The 17,841-nt window shown below is 37.3% G+C and overlaps 1 protein-coding gene across 4 annotated transcripts in view; it reads right to left on the reverse strand.

The window, feature by feature from the left end:
* LOC117962676 (rho GTPase-activating protein 24-like) overlaps positions 1 to 17,841 on the reverse strand; it is a 233,612-nt gene that overhangs the window by 78,936 nt on the left and 136,835 nt on the right. For all 4 annotated transcript variants that reach the window (XM_058991189.1, XM_058991195.1, XM_058991191.1 and 1 more), the window contains one exon: positions 17,286 to 17,373. In XM_058991189.1, coding sequence (XP_058847172.1) covers positions 17,286 to 17,373 — 88 coding nt within the window. The remainder of the gene's footprint in view (positions 1 to 17,285; positions 17,374 to 17,841) is intronic.

The raw sequence follows: 17,841 nt of genomic DNA on the forward strand, positions 1-17,841 counted from the left end.
TCTTGCCTACAGGGTGTTCTATTCTTTTACGACCGATGTTGGGCAGTTTGTTTTTGATTATTTGAGATTATTTTGTTGGTCACAGTGGAGGTTGATTGTGTCGGAGACCATGCTGTATTTTACATTTTTAATGCTCCTAAGCTAATGACAGTCATGGTGTTCATTGTTTATCATCAATGTATGAAAATAAACCTATCCTGAAACACACATAGACTAACATATAGTAGTGTTTGAAACTCACAAGTCAATGATGTGCCAACATTTTTCATTTCCAGGTACTGCAAAGAAAGGTATTGAATTCACAAGACTTAAAATGTCTTATTATTATAATGTGTCTTACATTTATTTGTTTTTAATTTAACTGTAAGTGAAAGTACACAAAACTGAATACCACCAATAAAAAATCAAGAACAGGGATTTCAAAAACATGCCTCGAATTTGGAGACTTTTTGCAAATAGCATTTATCAGCTTAATGGTTAAAAGATTTTTGTTTTTTCACTTTCTTTTACTCTCTGCTGACTGATTGGTACAAAAGCATTGGCCTGTGGGTAATGTCTCGTCACCTAGCACTAAACACAAATCTTGGGTTAGTGAATGCGGGCCAGACAATGGCACAAATTCACTGAGTATTCTAACATTTTAGCAAGATGTCTAGAAGACTTAATGCACTTCAATAGGCTTCAGCTTCAGCTTCGGGCTTCAGGCTTCAAAGCAAAAGCATGTCATTGAAATAAAGTTATAATTAGTGTTGCTGTGTTTGAGGAAGGCTTGTCTCTTGAGAAACCCAGACACCTCAGGGTGTTCAGGTCCCTTTGAGGGTCAGAATACAGCATATTCCAAATGATAACTTTTTCACACAAATACCACTGAATAGTTTTATAATACATCCAGCAAGAAGACGCATAGCTTCCAATAGAAACTGAACAAACTTACTAAGCAGTTAAGTAGGTTTGCTTAAAGCCTTTCGGTTTCCAGTACTTCCAGAACACCGGAGACTACTACTTATCTTGTGTTCACGTAGCTGGCGGAGCAGTTTACAGCATGCATCGTGCTTCCCAGGTGTGCTGTTATTTGATTTGAGCACTTGTCACGATGCCTCAACATATCAACATTTCAAAAGAGCACTTTTGGGCAATACCATAATAATCTGGTACAATTCACTTTCAGAAGGTATAACTAAATAAAAGTGAGATAAACACTGGATTTTTGCAGAACTACAAAAAGCCAGACAATTTCTAAAAAAAAAGAAAAAAAGAAAAAGAGAACATAACATAGAAAACAGAGGCCCTAACTATAAATCAGTTGTTGTTGCACTTTTTATGTTTACAGTGGTATTAACTCTTAACCTTATTTCCATGGAAACCTGACCAAGAAATTAAAACGAAGTGATGGATTGCAAGACTTGTCAGTGTTTTCTCTGGAATGAATTATCAGCAGCATTCAATGGATACGGCTATAAAAGTAGTTACTTCCTTATTTAATTCAATCCAAGGCGGTGAATAACCTTTACCTTCAACAACTATGAACCTTTCAATATTTAAATTAATATGCCCGGGAGCAGGAAAAATTGGAAAATCTTGCACTATTTCTAATAGATGAATTGGGCTGTGCAATATGGCACAAAAAGTTATTAGTTAAAGCTTCATAATAGTACAATGCTAGAGACTTCCTTTCACCAGTTAACAGTGCAAGCAGTCAGAAAGCACTGCAGACCTTTTACTGGTGCCCAATAAGATGATACAGTGTATAGGGATTTTTAGACAGCTCCTCAGTTTTTTATGCAGGTCTCATTTCATAAACAAATCTTATTACATTAACTATCTCTTGCTCTGCGCCATATGCTGCTTTTATTATGTTAAATGCTACATTAAATATCACATTCTTGCTTATGTTTGGCTTGCTTGACACATGTTCTAGAATGTACTGAAATAGAATTCTATTGCATGTTAGCGGTGACAGGAAACCACTCGAGGACTGTAAACCCAGAACCATAATGATACAGCTTTAGAAGAAAAAAAAACATTAAGGCCACATCCAAAACAAGAGGAGGGAGCTGATTTCAAGAATGTTTTTGTAGCTCTTGTCCAAATTAATAATTTAGAAATGCCCATTAAGTGCAGTATTAATTATGCATTTGGTTTAAGCAGTATGGTCTCATCTCTGTAAGCCACAGTGATATCCATATTGAGACAGTTATACAGCTATGGCCAAACGTTTTGCAGCACCTTATAGAATTAACCAATTTTGCTTTATAAAGTCGAATGAAACCTGCTGAATAATGTTATGTTAACATACTGAATTACATACCACTTTGTAGTTTTCCATATACTTAACACAAAACTGACAAAAAATGAAAAATGTCTCATTTCGAAATCTAACATGAAATACTGTACTACTACTACTATTATTATGGCTTCCGGTAGACTTTTGCAATATAATTTTGTAGTTTCTTTGATTACATGACCTTAAATAAAAGATTTAAATTATGTTCATATAGTTTTTATTTTTTAAATTATGTCTCAATCCTAAAATTCTAGGTGATGCAAAACTTTTGGCCATAGCTGTACATGTCATTGTACTGGATTATAAAAGCAACTTTGCTTACAGTTTCTTTTTGTTTATAATCCTATGAATTGACCTACAATTAGATGATTACAAAGATTACAAAGCCATTAGAGAATGGTAAAAAGGTGCTTATCTTGACAAGTGGTCTCTTTTTGTTTCAGAAGACGGATGAACTCAGCAAGAGAAAATAGGTCTCACTTTAACATCTAAAAGCGACAGCCCAGTTGTGCAGGATCCCGAACAAACTTGTAAAATGTACAGATACCTGTTGGATTTACAACCTTGTCTTTCTGTGTTTTCAGACAACTAAGTCCCATTGTTCAGTTTCCTTGTCACTTTCAGGTCAGGTATCAACGTCCTCCAAGCAAAAACAATATCAAACATTCCCAAACCTCTTCATTGTAACTCTGAAGCAGATCTGGATAGTTTTCCAATCTCAGTCTTCCACCCCACCCCCAACTCCCAGCTACAGCCACTACCTAAGGAGAGCCACACACACTTGTTTCCACACATGGCAAAGTAATAAATACCTGGCAGATCACATGTTGTCTGCTTACAGCTGATGGGTTTTGCAGAGCTGTGTGTTTCTATCTTTTTCGCTTACAGCTAGTCTACTGGTGGCTAAAGTTCTACTGTTAAAAACATTGCATTTAAACTGCATTACTGTGTGTATGCTGTCAAACTTAGCATCAGCAAACTAAAATATATTCAGAAATGCTACTGATGTGACCCTCATCAGATGACAGATTATAAATTCAAATGATTTATCTGCAAATACTGTCACCATTGTGTAATGGTTTTCCCCTAAAGAGATCCCTATTGTTATGATGTGTATATAGTACCCCAACAGTAAAAGAAAAAAGAAAAAATCCTCCCAGTATCTCATAAAAATGTATTTCTTAAAAGCTGCATTTCTTAAAGGCTGCATTTGTATTACAGTGGCATTTTCTTCAAGACGAGAGAAATAATGAATTGCTCTACAAAGACTGATTGCTGCCACTAGCATAACAGGTAACGTAAAAAGTATTGATCTGCTTCCATAACTATCTATCAAATTATTTATTGAATGCATTTCTTCTTTTAAAAATGACTCAATGAATATCCTTGGGTTGTGACATGTAAAATGTATGCTGGTACATCAGGTACCAGAGTCAGTATAGATGTGGTTTGGAAAGATTCCTGGAGCGCTGACAGTTTGACTCACATGTTAGGAACCTGAATGAGTATTTCACTTGATTTTAAGCTAGTTTAGACCCTGAAAACTGGACTTCAGTTTGATATGCTGCGTAAACAATGTACTTGTAACTCTGTTCGGACAAATTTCAAAGAAACCAGGAAAACATGTATCTTATCATGAATTCTTAATGTCATAGAGTTTATGCCGCATTATTCTGCCTTCTACTGTACACTGGCATTGTACTGTATATTGTCATCATTGATGTAAAACTAAAGAAACTAAGTTTAGTAGACACACTTTCTGGCTACTGCTTTTATCATTGTACTTTACTTGATTTTACTTATATTTGTTTTGAAACCACATGTTTTAAAGTTATGAATATATTATCATTGGTACTGTATATGTACCATATCCACTGAACACACCTTATACGTACATTGTAAGACACATACAAACCCTAACAGTGGACTATAGTTTAACTAAGTGTACATTACTGTTTATTTAAAATAAATAAATAGGGTGTTTAATTGAAAGAAGCAACATTTTCTAAAAGGCTGTAAAATCTGAAAGCATTAGTAAAATGAAATTTAAAGCAAATGAAGGTTGGGATAAATAACATGTAATTGCTGTTTATTTGTTCAACAACAGTTAATAATTAACAAGAAAGCTGGCCACAATCTCTATAAATATATTATGACACAATAAACATCCTCAGTCAGAAGAAGATGATTATTACACCTCCATGAACTCAAAGCTCCTGTTTATATAACTGAGGAGCAACAGGGCTAAAAACAGAAAAAGGAAGCTACATGTATACAGCTGAGGGACTAATCTTTCCCTGTGATAATGACACATATCATCACTTAACACTTGCAAAATGAAATTAGTTTCCATTATGTGCTTAACGTCTGTGTTCTGTTGGATCGGGAGCTCAGTGCTTCTGTGCTGTGTGTTGAAAAGTCTCCACGTTTCTTTTAAACAAACTTGCCCACTTTGTGAATTATAATTCTACACAGTAGTAGGTACATTGCTGTAATCAATGCTTAAATCATGTATGCTTTCTATCATATCTCTTTCATTGAGTTTAATAATGATGTTCTCCATACTGTATAGGATGTCCATTGTAGCCTTGTCTGTTTGGAAAATAGATGTATTTGTTTGAATACATTCTATCAAACTCATTCATCTTATTGTTAATGTCGTGTGATCCTGTTTTATGCCATTCTTAGCATGACATTGTTAACTTTTCATTATTAAGCATGTATCATATTGAGTTTCAATGTGACTCATAACCTTTAATACTGATGCCTAAGAAAACAATGAATGACGTGTATTAGGTAGAAGGTAAAAACCTTTAAAAATCTATAGTGCCTATCAATTGTAGTAAAAAAATAAGATGTTTGTGATGTATGTCCGTGCCGAAAGTAAACACCTGACACGTTTTTATTTATATCAGATCTAATGCAGGTAGCTTCTTTTGACCTGTGACCTCTATAAAGATTCTATTATACACATTTGCTCCAATAGGCCAAGGGCATGTGACCTATGAATAGTGACGTTTTAATTTATGGTACCCATATGCTCTTGTTTTTATGAAAGGCTAAAGGTCAGGCTAAAGTGGTGTTAAAAAGGTCATTGAGTGTTTTACACACCACCTCATAAAATTAACTGGGGTAAAGAAAGGTAAAAGTGTGTCAAGATGGTATTAAAGTGCAGTAAAGATCATGAAGCATGAGGGGGGAAATGGCAAACAAGGTTGGGATAGACCTGAATACATTTTCAAAATTACTTCCTACCCAGATGCCATTAAGAGTCAAAATGTGTTCAAAGCTTTAGTGCCTAAGAGGGGATTTCTCCAAAAGGGCCATATAACCAGATTACCAGAAGCAGCTCTATTGATTGGTCTAAGTGGGCTTTTTTATTCAAGTGATTAAAATAGAAAACACAGCAGACTATATCAACAATATCAAACCCTTCTCAAAATGTCTTACTTGTAAACTCCTTCATGGTACTCAGGTCAGACTTGTTTTCTAAGTGCCTATGGTAAAGCACAGTTGTTTGTTTTCTACACCAGCATACATGTTTTCTATAATCATTTTACACAGTATGACGTGTATCAGCAAAACAAAACTATTACTTTACCCTTGGTTTCTCAATCTGACATGCCCAACCAACAGGTCACTCCCATTGTAAAGCCAACCATCTCTTACCTGCTGAACCCAAACAATAGATGTTTCCAATCTACTGAGCTCTGGAGGCGAGGCCCAGCCTGGCGGGTTTCTGCCTGGCCTTGCGAGTGCTTCACCAGTGGTTCAGAAGCACAATGAGGAGAACAATCCCCAGTCTTTACCAGGTGAGCCACTACAACGCATTTTTCTAACTTCATTTTAAAAGACCATATAACCCTGTGGCAGGGTGGAAGCCCTGCCAGTGTAATGTGTGGGTGTGTTGGGGAATATTAGGTTGGCAGGGAAGGGGTTAAATACCAGAACACATGTGGGAATGTGGCTGCAACGGAATAATTGATGATTAATTAGGCTCCAGCCACAGGTATATAAAAAGGGCAAGAACAGCCTTCAGTTCTGCTGACATGCTCTGTGAGGAAAGGCATGCAACTTGCATATGTATTTTAATTCCCAAGTTAATACAAGGAAATAATGTGTTTTGCAATACAGTCCTCCCAAACTCCATGCCATTAGACCCTAATTAGGCTATTGCATGTCTCTGACAGCATGGTGAGGGTCCTTTACTACGGCTCTGGAAAAGCTATACTAAATCTTTAATATTCTGTCAGTCAATAGCTGTGGCTTTGAAAAGCATTTCCCAGCAAGACTGACTGTGACCTTGCAAACAGTATCCTTGGCACATGTAAACGACACAGACATATCCATTTCAGACAGACATTGACCGTCATTTGGATTTACCAATATTAATCTAATGTCCAATGATGAGAAAGAAGAGGGCTCCTGGTATAGTTGTGTTACATGTTGTTATAATTCAAGGGTTATATTAAAACTGATGCATCGTATAGTGTTGGGCTGTGGGGTATTTCGTCAAAGGTGAGCCACCAGAAAAGACTGAGCCCTATTCACAAAGCATAAACTCATGCTATTAACTACACTGTTGTTGAAGTCTACAGTCCAGAGCAGTTTAATAAATGTCAAACTGTACTTTATCCATAAAAACTAATAAGTTATACCTTTGAGCCCATTATTTTTATTTCTCACATATTTTTAAATGGTGTAAATGTAACAGGGTGGATGCTGGGCATGAACAGACAACCCGGCACTCTGAAAACGAGCATCTTAAACACAATGCAAAAGAGCCAGGATTGTCTGCATTCGTGGTTATAGAGCTTTTAATCTCATCTCATCTCACCGACGGGACAGAATCCGTAACGACAGTGAATCACACAACACTGCCCGTTACATGAATACTTTAATGCCTTCTGCCATGTTGATATATTTGCATAATAGTATATCCATCTAAAAACTATTTAAAAAGTAGTGATGAATGAACTGGATAAAATGTACTTTAGCTAAAACTAAAAATGTTTCCTCACTCATTAACTTTTACAATGCTCACTGACGGTTGTCGGGTCTATTAATGGATTTATCATTTTCTTATTTTTTTATTACTATACATTTAAGGCATTTAAGGGCTAAACTTGTGGTCTGCTGGCAAGACCCTCCATCAAAAGTAAACAAATCAGGGCTATTTTAACCAGAACACATAATAGCACATTAGTATTCAGTACCAGTGCAGTTGCCGCTATCATACACTAGTGGGAGACTCTTACACTGAGATGGAAGCTCTGCAGTTTTTTCCTGTTTTTAATAAGGGCTTATTCTGCACCATTCTCTTTTTACCAGTAAATTTGAACAGACAGATTCCACAGAAATTAGGATAACTTATATGTATACTTGTTTGTGTATTATTTTATATGTAGATAGAAAACAATATATCTAAAACTCATTCCTCCAGTATTAAAACTGTATTTGAATGGGCGGCTGGATAGACTCCTAGCCACAGAAGCTCAGGATCAAGTCCCAAAGCAATTTGAAAACAAAGGGTCTGGAATCTAAAAAACCCTTTGAGATGTTTACAAAAATGACAGCATAACATCATCTAACATTCACTTTGACAATCCACATTGAATCTGACACAAGAATGTATATATTTTTATTTGAAAGGGATGTAATACTTTTAAACATAGTAAAGCTTATGGGCTTTGTTGTTTGTAGAATGACGTTTCAGATGTAATTGGTCATCGTCTGTCCTTCCTCAAATTACACATAGCAATCTTTCACTCAGTCTTCCATTCCTCAGTTTGCAGCATAGAGAACCCAGGGTGTCCATTATCTTTGTTCTTTCAATATTCCACTGTATGTGGAATCCTTCAATCCATGTGTAATTTGTCTTAGTGCCAGAAGAGGGCCCTCTTATCACTGTTCTGAAGGAGCCACACTGCAGAAGAACAGCCTCACTTTCTATACTCTGTATTTTTAATTAACTTTTTTTGTAAGAAACTTTTTATTATTTTTATTTCAAACCTTCATTTTTGTCCAAAGAAAGACAGCTTTTGTATGCCGTTGCTGGGTATTCTCTTCAAGTATGTTGTTATCGTGATTTATTCCACTAAAGATGTAATAATGTATATTGAACATACTGTAAATTATATACAGTAACACCTATTGCATATAGTAAGACATTCCTTCTTTTATATAAGGTTAACATGTCTGAAATTCAAGACATTATTATGCTTTTTACAGTACTGTACTTGGAATTACAGACTGTGTGCAGGCTCTTCCCCTGTATGACTGTTAGGACTGAATGAAATAATAAACTAGGGTCTGGAACGTACAGTATTAAAAACTTCAAAAGCTTTTTAGTTAATTAAGCTTGCATTAAATGCTTAATATGGCCACAGCATTATCTCATTAAATTAACTGCTTAATATGTCCAACATTCAATGAAGGAAACGTTTAGCTCATCGCATGAATGTGTTGCATAGAAATGGTACTGCTGTGCTCTCCATTTACTTTCAAAGCACGGCCTGAATTTGCCTCCCTGAAACCGTTCCACATGAGTGTGTGCAGGTGTGCATAAAGCAGAGTCAAGGGCAGGTTGGTTTGAAGACAGCTCCCCAGTGCTATGAATCTCTATCTGGCAACACACACTGATTGTTATTGGTGTACAGACATTGCTTCAAACTGCAGAACTGTTCAATATTGTCAGGCTTCAATTTTTCACCATTTACTGTTCAAAACTGTTGCAAAAATACTTTTTTTCAGGGCCCTTTGGCAAGTTTCCCTCATAAATGTACTGTCTGTAGCTGGCTGAATGGACCAGAGCCAGTAAACTGTAACAGCAAGCCTTATTGTATTATGAAAGTTAATTAGGAAGTAGCATAATAACCTTAGGGAGCAGGAAGAGAACCATGAGCAAGCTGCATAAATAGGGTTTCACAAGACAAATGATGGTATGCAGTCTGTGCCACAGTACCTCACCTTTTGTCCTTGGGATCTCCACCTGCCAGCTCTGATGCCTAGATGCTAAAGTGTGGCGTGTTCTCTAAATTTGGGGGGAAAATGTCTGTATGACGCCTTACTGCATGCTTATCTTGATATTCGCAATTAACAAGCAATTTGGGTAAGAGTAAATTCACATGACACTTAGGGAAAACTTGATGGATAGTGTACTTTATTTCCTGCAATGAGCTGAACATGCCCAACAATTACAATCAGAGCTTGTTGATAGACTCTGATGAGCACTAATTATGGACATCCTAATGCTACCTTAGGTAAAGTAGTACAAGATTAGTTCTAATACGGATCTGTGAAACTGGCCGATAAATAGTGCTAATCAAATCTATTTTCGTACCTCTTATCAGCACTACAAGTATTATAACTGACCCCCACTTTCTTCTGTTGAATATCATTTGTTTCCATGCTTGTGCTGTATTCTGTATAATTTGGAATATCCAGATTTTTCAAACATAACACTATAAAGAAAAGTGTCTACTGCTTCATAGGAACTAATCTCTTCAGGTGTTGTTGCAATCAGACCCTCTACAGCAAAGGTACCAGGGTGCAGCCCTTCCATAGCACAATATCTATAGCAAAAACAATAAAGATGGATAAGTAATGTTCATAATGCTAATAAAAGATAAGGTGTTATCCCCATCTGTCCTCCAGATCACCTCTATTATTATTATACTACTGTATTTGTATTAATTAAAAGCACAGGGTAAATGTTACTACAACTAGTATACTCTGTTAAGAATACTTAGAATTTAACTTTAAAGGAACCTTAATGTCAGGAAAGACTAGATTCTGAATCAAGGCGTGTTACCGTATATTCACAAAATGAGCCTCCTATGCACTGTCCCGTTCAAGGACATTACAGAAATGTCAGACATTTCAGCTGCACGTTCCTCTCATCCTATCTCCCTACAGCACAGATACCTGGCCCTGCTCCAGCCTCTATTGCTGAAGTCTAAGACAATAACTTGCTCTATGCTCTGTTGGCCAGGTCCTGCCAAATGGTAGCAGATGGCGTCTTCCCCACAGACTCTGCACTCACTGCACTGCAGTTGGCGTGCTGGAACGATATCTCTGGCAGGATAGAATTTCTGCCTGTTTTTTTCTTTTTTTTTCAGCCCCCCCGACATGCATGCCATTACAGAACATCAGTCACATTTTCCGTACTGACAAATGGGTGCCGTGGAACAGCAGACTCAGTTTTGGCACAGTGAGCTGTAAATAAGACGACAGGAAAGACGCTGTGTTCTGCCGTGCTGTCTAGCAAAGGTCAGTTACTGTCTGCTGTTCTTACTTATTATGTAGTGTAATCCTCCATAACCAAACTGATAAGCTCAGTTTTGACTCTGGATACATACACTGCTGTGTAAAAGTCTTAGACATGTTGCATTTTTCTACTCTGATGCATTATGAGCATCAACAATTTACTCAAAGCCTCCACTAGTGTTTTCTACTATTATAACAACCTTGACTTGCATAAAGAAGGAAAAACATTGAGTGAAATAGCTTGCATCACTCGATTTTCAAGGTATAGTATCCGAAGCATAATCAACAAGTACAGAGAAACATCATCTGTAATTGACAAACCCAGGACTGGAAGACCCAAGAAATTGTCTGACAAGGATGAACAATACTTGAAGATAATATCCTTAAGGAATAGAAAGAAGACAAGCATTGAATTGACAACAGAACTGGCAGAAGGCACAGGTGTCATTGTCCATCCATCAACAGTCCAAAGCACCTTTGACCATTGTTCCATAGTCCAATTGCTGTGTTCTTATATCTGGGGCATATTTTGGCCTTTTAGTCTTGTTCCCCTTTCTTAACAGAGGTATTCTTACTGCAACACATCCTTCAAGTCCTGATTTCAAGAGTGACATTCGTACTGTTGATTTGATGGACAACGACACCTGTGCCTTCTGCCAGTTCTGTTGTCAATTCAACGCTTTCTATTCCTTAAGGATATTATCTTCAAGTATTGCTCTATGAAAGGCGCTATATAAAATAATTGATTGATTGATTGATTGATTGATTGATTGAGTGTTGACATGGAGAGCAGGGGGTCATATGGTACTTGCCTTGCCTTGGGCATTACCCAGATGCTCACTTCTAGTCCATCCAGCTGTGAATGGGGTTCCGGATTTAAAAAATAGAGCACAGATGACATGATGACACATGCCACAACACTCCCTCTTAGTACTGAGGTCACAGGAATGGTCCACGTTTACAATGCAAGCTCTATGCAGCCTTGGGATAGAAAATGTATGGACTTTGACTTCAGCCATTTTCACATGTTAGTCATGAAGTCACAAAAGTATCACTTGCACATGAAATGAAACATGCTGTATAAAATGAAATGTGGAAATAGGCTAGCAAATATATTTTAGCGACAGCTGGTCTGCAAGTATGAGTCTTTCCTGTAATATTCAGGTCATCTTGTTTACTAATAAACACACATTACAATGGATGATAAGAGGGTACAGTTGTACAGAGCAGGTGCTTAATTGTCCATGCAGACACTGATTAATGCATTGTTCAGATATTCCTATGAAACTCTAGGCTAATGTCTTATATGCTGACATTCTGCACTGCTACAGCAATAAATCTGCAACTCCCTGGCACCCACCTTTCAATATTCTATAAGAGACTAATTAAAAGTAGTGAGACAGTGAGGGTGACAGGATAGGAATGCTACATTGGAACTGACTACTACTTGCGAAGCTCTTTTTGGTGACATAGTATCCAGCAATAGATCATATAGTGCACTTGTTCTTAGAATGATCTCTTAATTTCGTATCCTACAGTGACGTAAGGGGTCACTGTAGGATACGGGGGACATCATGAGGGTTCAATGACAGAAGATTTAAAATGTTTTGAGGCTCAATATTTGGGCCTCAATGCTTGTGGACAATCCTTTGTGAGAACAGGCTGATTGAGGTAACAACCACGACTCACCCTGGAGTAACATCAGAGCAGGTGCTGGGAAGCACACTTTCCTTGTTGCTAGTAAATGATTAGCAGTGACCTTGTGTGGACAGAGTGCTTTCTGACTTATGCTGTGTTGCTGACCTCTTCTCTCTGCCGCCTGGCCTGCCCTGCTCCTCAAGAATTTGTATTCACTGCCTCACCACAATTAAGCCTTAATTGAAGGTGACAATTAACAGCTTCTACAACTGGCACAGTCTATTTCTCCAAATATGTACACTTCCAGAAGGATTTTAATCATAGCAGGTACAATGAAACTCTGAAACTCTTCTCCTGTACATGTATGTCCCTCGAGGAACTACACACTAATCAAATAAAAGCAAAGTGTATTGACTGGGTGGACACGTTTATCTGGTACTGTCCTGCCTATCTAGTGGGCTTTGCAACTCAAATAAGAAACACAAATTAATAATATAAGCTTTTAAAAAATCTACTATAAAAAAAAAAGGTAAAACCTAAAATGTATGTTGTTTTGTTAAATTTACAGTATACATTTTAAGGTAATTTATTTTAGAAAAGATACTTAAAGTGTATATACGGACCTTTTATTTTATTGTGTTACATGTTCCCAAGTGTTGCTACAACTGTTTATGTAAGATGTGTGTATTGTTTTAATTTTTTTAATTTTTTAATTTTTTTACATTTTGACCACATTTTTAAACTTTAAATTGCATTCCCTGCCTCAAGATGGCTTCCCATGTACCCGCATGGACCTTTCAGAATTACATTTCCCATCATCCTCCTGCTCACTGGTAAATCCATCACAGTTACATACCTTGAGGCAGGGAATGCAATTTGAAAGTTTAAAAAAGTGGTCAAAATGAAAAAAATAAATAATTAAAACAACACACACACCTTAGGTAAACAGTTGTAGCAACACATGGGAACATGTAACTCAATAAAATAAAAAGGTCCTTATGTACCCTTTAAGGTAAGTAGTGAAATTAAGTTACAAAGCTTAAAATCAATCTTGCTCTAAAGACTGGGAAGCTACAGGACTGGTAATAACGACAGGCCACTTGAGGCTTTTTGAGGAGGCTCCTGTGATTAAGGCTACAGATCACTCAGATGAAGAGACGCCATCTGATTAGATTCCTAGCGGTTCTGGATAGAAGTTTTTTTTTGCAGAAAATGGAAATAGTGAAGTGCTGTGACCTGAAAACTGGAAACAGCAGGTCTCTGAGGGGTGCCACAGTGGAAACCTACTACAGTATAAGGGGCAACTGTCTCTGCAGACAAAAGGGTACTTTTCAAGATATCTTTATAATATTTATATTTGATTTTATAGCTCTACCGTGTAAGTTACCACTTTTTATATAACAATGTCCTCACATTGAGAAACACATGTCAATGTTGGCAATTTCCAATTACTTACCCTTCTAGTATCTAATTTCAAAATAATTACCTAACAGGCCTAAATAGCACTGGTTCTGTAATGTCTTTATCTTGTTTAGCACTTTGACATTAATTATTGAATGGAACAGCCTTGTATCATCATACAGCACGTGGAGCAAGAAAAAGGAGAAGCATTTCTTCATGGACCAACACACTACACAGTGGCTATGCTGCTAGTACAATATAACAATCTGTTTTGACCTCTTTTGATAATGACACGTTGGGCTGCACATGAATCGTGATTATCCTGTACTGTATGTTCCAAAATATCCTAATTGAATACAACAGATTTTTTATGATCAAAATGAGCTCCATCCAAGCTTGCATCATCCATTAATTACAGATATGCCCTTGATACCCTGCAATCTAAAAAAAGGGCAATTACGAATCCGCAGGATGTCACAGTACTTGCATATCATTCAATTGCCAGACCATTCTCCCTGTGTGGAGAGGGCCGACATGTGAATGAGAAGCAACAGCGAGTTTCACTGAGGCAGAAGATAATGATAATCACATAGTTCTATGTTTCAAAATCGTTCTCTCTGTCAAAAATGGAATTCATTTTAAGAATGTATAAGCTGTTCATAAATAATAATGAACCTGTTACAGCCCAAAAAATTACAGTCTTATATATTTGTGGTTGAATTACAGTATATTTTCCATGCCGCAGGGCATATTCAGATGCGTGTTTTTAGTACGATCTTTAGAGTGTTAAACTGACAAATAAAATACTTTGATTGAAAAGAAACATGTTTTTACCCTCAAACTGTTTAGTCTGTCATCCATTCTTTAACACAGTTAATTAAAGAAGAAGACTGCCAATCCTAAGTTATTGATAAGGTGGTCAGCAAACAAGAAAGGGCCCTACGCACAGTTATGTAGTAAAACAGAACTTAAATTAACCACTTTATTGACTAGGCTTTGTCAGTTTGAATTCTAGGTTAGAACTTGACTTGATGTTTCCAACTTGCACCACAATCGTTTTTAAATAGCTTGAAAGTTTGAAAAAAAAAAAAAATCAGCAGTTTACTTTTCTCAAGGTGGTTTGAGCTAAAGACACACATGTAAACCTGCCACCTCGTCAAGGCGAAGTGAAGAATTTTCTGGGTGGATGCTAACAGCACTTTCTTTAAACAGCCATAAACACAGCTGGGCAAGGGAAATCAAAGCATGCTGTTTGCAAAAGCAAATGGAGGAACAGTTTAAAAGGTGCAACTTGTTCTTATCCAGTCTAAAAACTCTATTTTGTTTCCTAATAGGCTAGTTATAAGTCTCCCAAGCTAATCCTCTATCTTTTCCGAGTATGTTGCTATCAGCACTGTACATACAGGATTATCTGCCTACAGGAGTAGCTGAGCAACTTAATGCATGAGAGTATTTTATATCAAGTATGTGGAGCCCTTTCTACCCAAAAGTAACTGAGTAAACAGTAGGCCTGATCAAAGCTCGTTAACCTATAGGTTGGACAAAACCCTTCACATGGCTGAATAATGTGTTATTCAAATAGGCAACACTCTAGATCTCACAGGCTGGTAATGTGCTTGGTTCACAACGAACAGTTTTTATGGGTCATTCTAGGAAACAGACTTTGCTGCAGATTCCCAACGCTGAAGGAATTGAAGGCGGCAAGCATTGAGGAATTTTAATATATTGCTCTATTTCAAAGAAAGGTAGGGAAATAATGAAATACTTAACATTAAATGATTTAGAAACGGCTCAAAATGTGAACAAGAGTCATACGCAGACAGAAATGTAGCTTAGAAAACAGAAGTTCAATGGAGATTCTGTGTGGGCAGATCACGGCTGTTTGCCTTGTCATTGCTGGCTCCGCTTTCACCTTTCACCAAAATAAATCACCTTTCAGTCAACCTTTGAGCTGTTATCAACTGTTCATCATTGAATCATAGTTGTGCTGACAGCGAATATTACTCTAGTAGTTAAAACAGCAGCTTAACAAATTTAATAACCAACATATATTTTGGCAATATTCTCAAAGGCAAATACAGAACATCCAATTCTGAAAAGAAAGGTTTTATTATTGTTCAGAATTTGTTGAGAGCCTCAGTAGTTGGCCAAGTCTCGCTCAGTAATGCGTGGCTCATTTGATTTCATGGGAGAGCTGTCTACACCTTAGACACAGTTACAGGTTCCACACGGAGCAGGAAGAGGGCCAAAAAACAGAGAAGCTGAGTGCATTGACCTCAGAGACAGCGAATGAAGATGGCTGAGAAGATGAGGCTTTAATCACAGAGGGCATGGAAAATAAATGTTCCCAATTGGGGGGGGGGGGGGAGGTGGGAATCACAATCACAGGGAAGCAAGTAAAGAGCTAATGGGCAACTGCAGTGGTTATTTTGGACAGAAAATCAGGTATGCTTTAGACAAGATAATGACGTATAAGAGAGAATTTTCTGAGGGGGAATTAAAAAAATGTTTTCCTCAGACAGAACAGTCATTGATCATTCTGAATGCTTTGTGAGGTAAACCTTATGGGAAACAGCAAGAGCAATGAAGATAGATAGGTCAGCAGCACATCAATGCACTGAATTGTGGACAGAATAGACTGATGTTAAATAAAGGGTAATGTATACGGGCAAAGAAGCACAGCTGTGCATGGAGTGGAAAGGGCAGAAGTCACAAATCAAGGGCGTGGGTCTGAACAAAGCATTTGTCAGACGGACAGATGTCAGTCTATTGCATTTGATTCAACAGCCTGAAAGTTCAGCTCACTAAAGAATCAAGCAGTTAACTGCATGACATCGCCTGAAGGATTTCAATCTGCCAAATAAACCCTCCCGTTATCTGTACTGTGTCACCCTGGTATACAATAGGACACAACTGAGCATGTCCATTTCCACCATCCTGGGCCTGGCTATACTAGGTCAGTTCTTCTACCAGTGGGTTGTGTTTTCTCATCTCCACCATGCAGCATTAGACTAGCAGTCAATGAATTAGCCTCATCCTCTGTTATCAACAGAAGTCGCCTAATATGGATGCAGAATTGATTATGCAGTAAGTGACTGAAACTTGTTTTAGACCAGTGGTACTTACTTGTGGCTCTTCCAGTCCAGCACATGTCCTAAATGATGTATTTGAATAGTCCTGAGCAGGTGAATGAGTACCACTTCTTTAGATAAATGTTAAATCAATGACAGGTCCAAGGGGTAAAGAAACATTTTTCAACATATTACATAACATAAATTCCAGAAATGGAAAAACAACTGAGCGCATCTGAGTAACCTCTTTACACTTAATCTGCATCGATTAACGTTTGGTCATGGATTCCACTGTGGCCAGCTGAACTTACTTCCACAGCTGTCTTTATTTTGAATTCCTTTCTTTGGTCTAACATTCCAAGCATTACTCATCTTGGGGGAAAAAAAAAAATATTTTTTCCCCTTTGTGCTTATCTTTTGTTATAACCAAGGAAGCTTTTCTCTACTATTTAAGGAATGCTTCAGGAAGGGTCTTTTTAAACACATTTGTGAATGACACAGTAATTGACAGCTTACTTTCTCATGACTCATGGCTTATCTTCAAATCAAACATACGGTGCCAGTACTGCACTCACAATCAGCTACAGAAAACCTTAAGTCTGAATAAAACAAAATGTTCCTACCTGGGGCAACCTCGAAAAGAAATTTTCCAGGTTCCTCGCCATTGATTGGATGCTCAGTGACTCTGTTTCCGGGTAGGAAAATGGTTCCCTGAAAAGAGAAACATAAGAATCACATGGACTAAATAAATCAGTCAGTAAAGCTATGTTGACTGACTGTAAAATCAATAATGTTGCTGTTGTACAGTATATGACATGTAATGCTTTTAAGTAGGTACCGTAATACTGCAATCAATCTCACAGTCTTTTATGCTTTAGTAACACTGAAAATACTAGCTGACGTGCTGTACAGTTTTTGGTTCCTTTTTTCAATTGAAACAGATGAAATTCTGCTTGGCTGGCAATTGTTTGCGACAGAGTAAAAAGGATGTTATCTAAAGAAACATTGGTTGTTCTTAAAAATCTAATCCTTAAATAATGAAGTGTTAAAAAATTTCATAAGAAGGTGAAAACAGTTTGTATAGAAGTAACTAAGTCAAAGCCATGCATCCTCAGCAAATTCCCTGGTTTCTCTTTATGACCAAGGCAGAGTACAAAGACTATTCTCTTTGATCTTGTC

The sequence above is a fragment of the Acipenser ruthenus genome, chromosome 2 (assembly GCF_902713425.1).
Source record: "Acipenser ruthenus chromosome 2, fAciRut3.2 maternal haplotype, whole genome shotgun sequence".
In the NCBI taxonomy this organism is placed as follows: Eukaryota; Metazoa; Chordata; class Actinopteri; order Acipenseriformes; family Acipenseridae; genus Acipenser; species Acipenser ruthenus.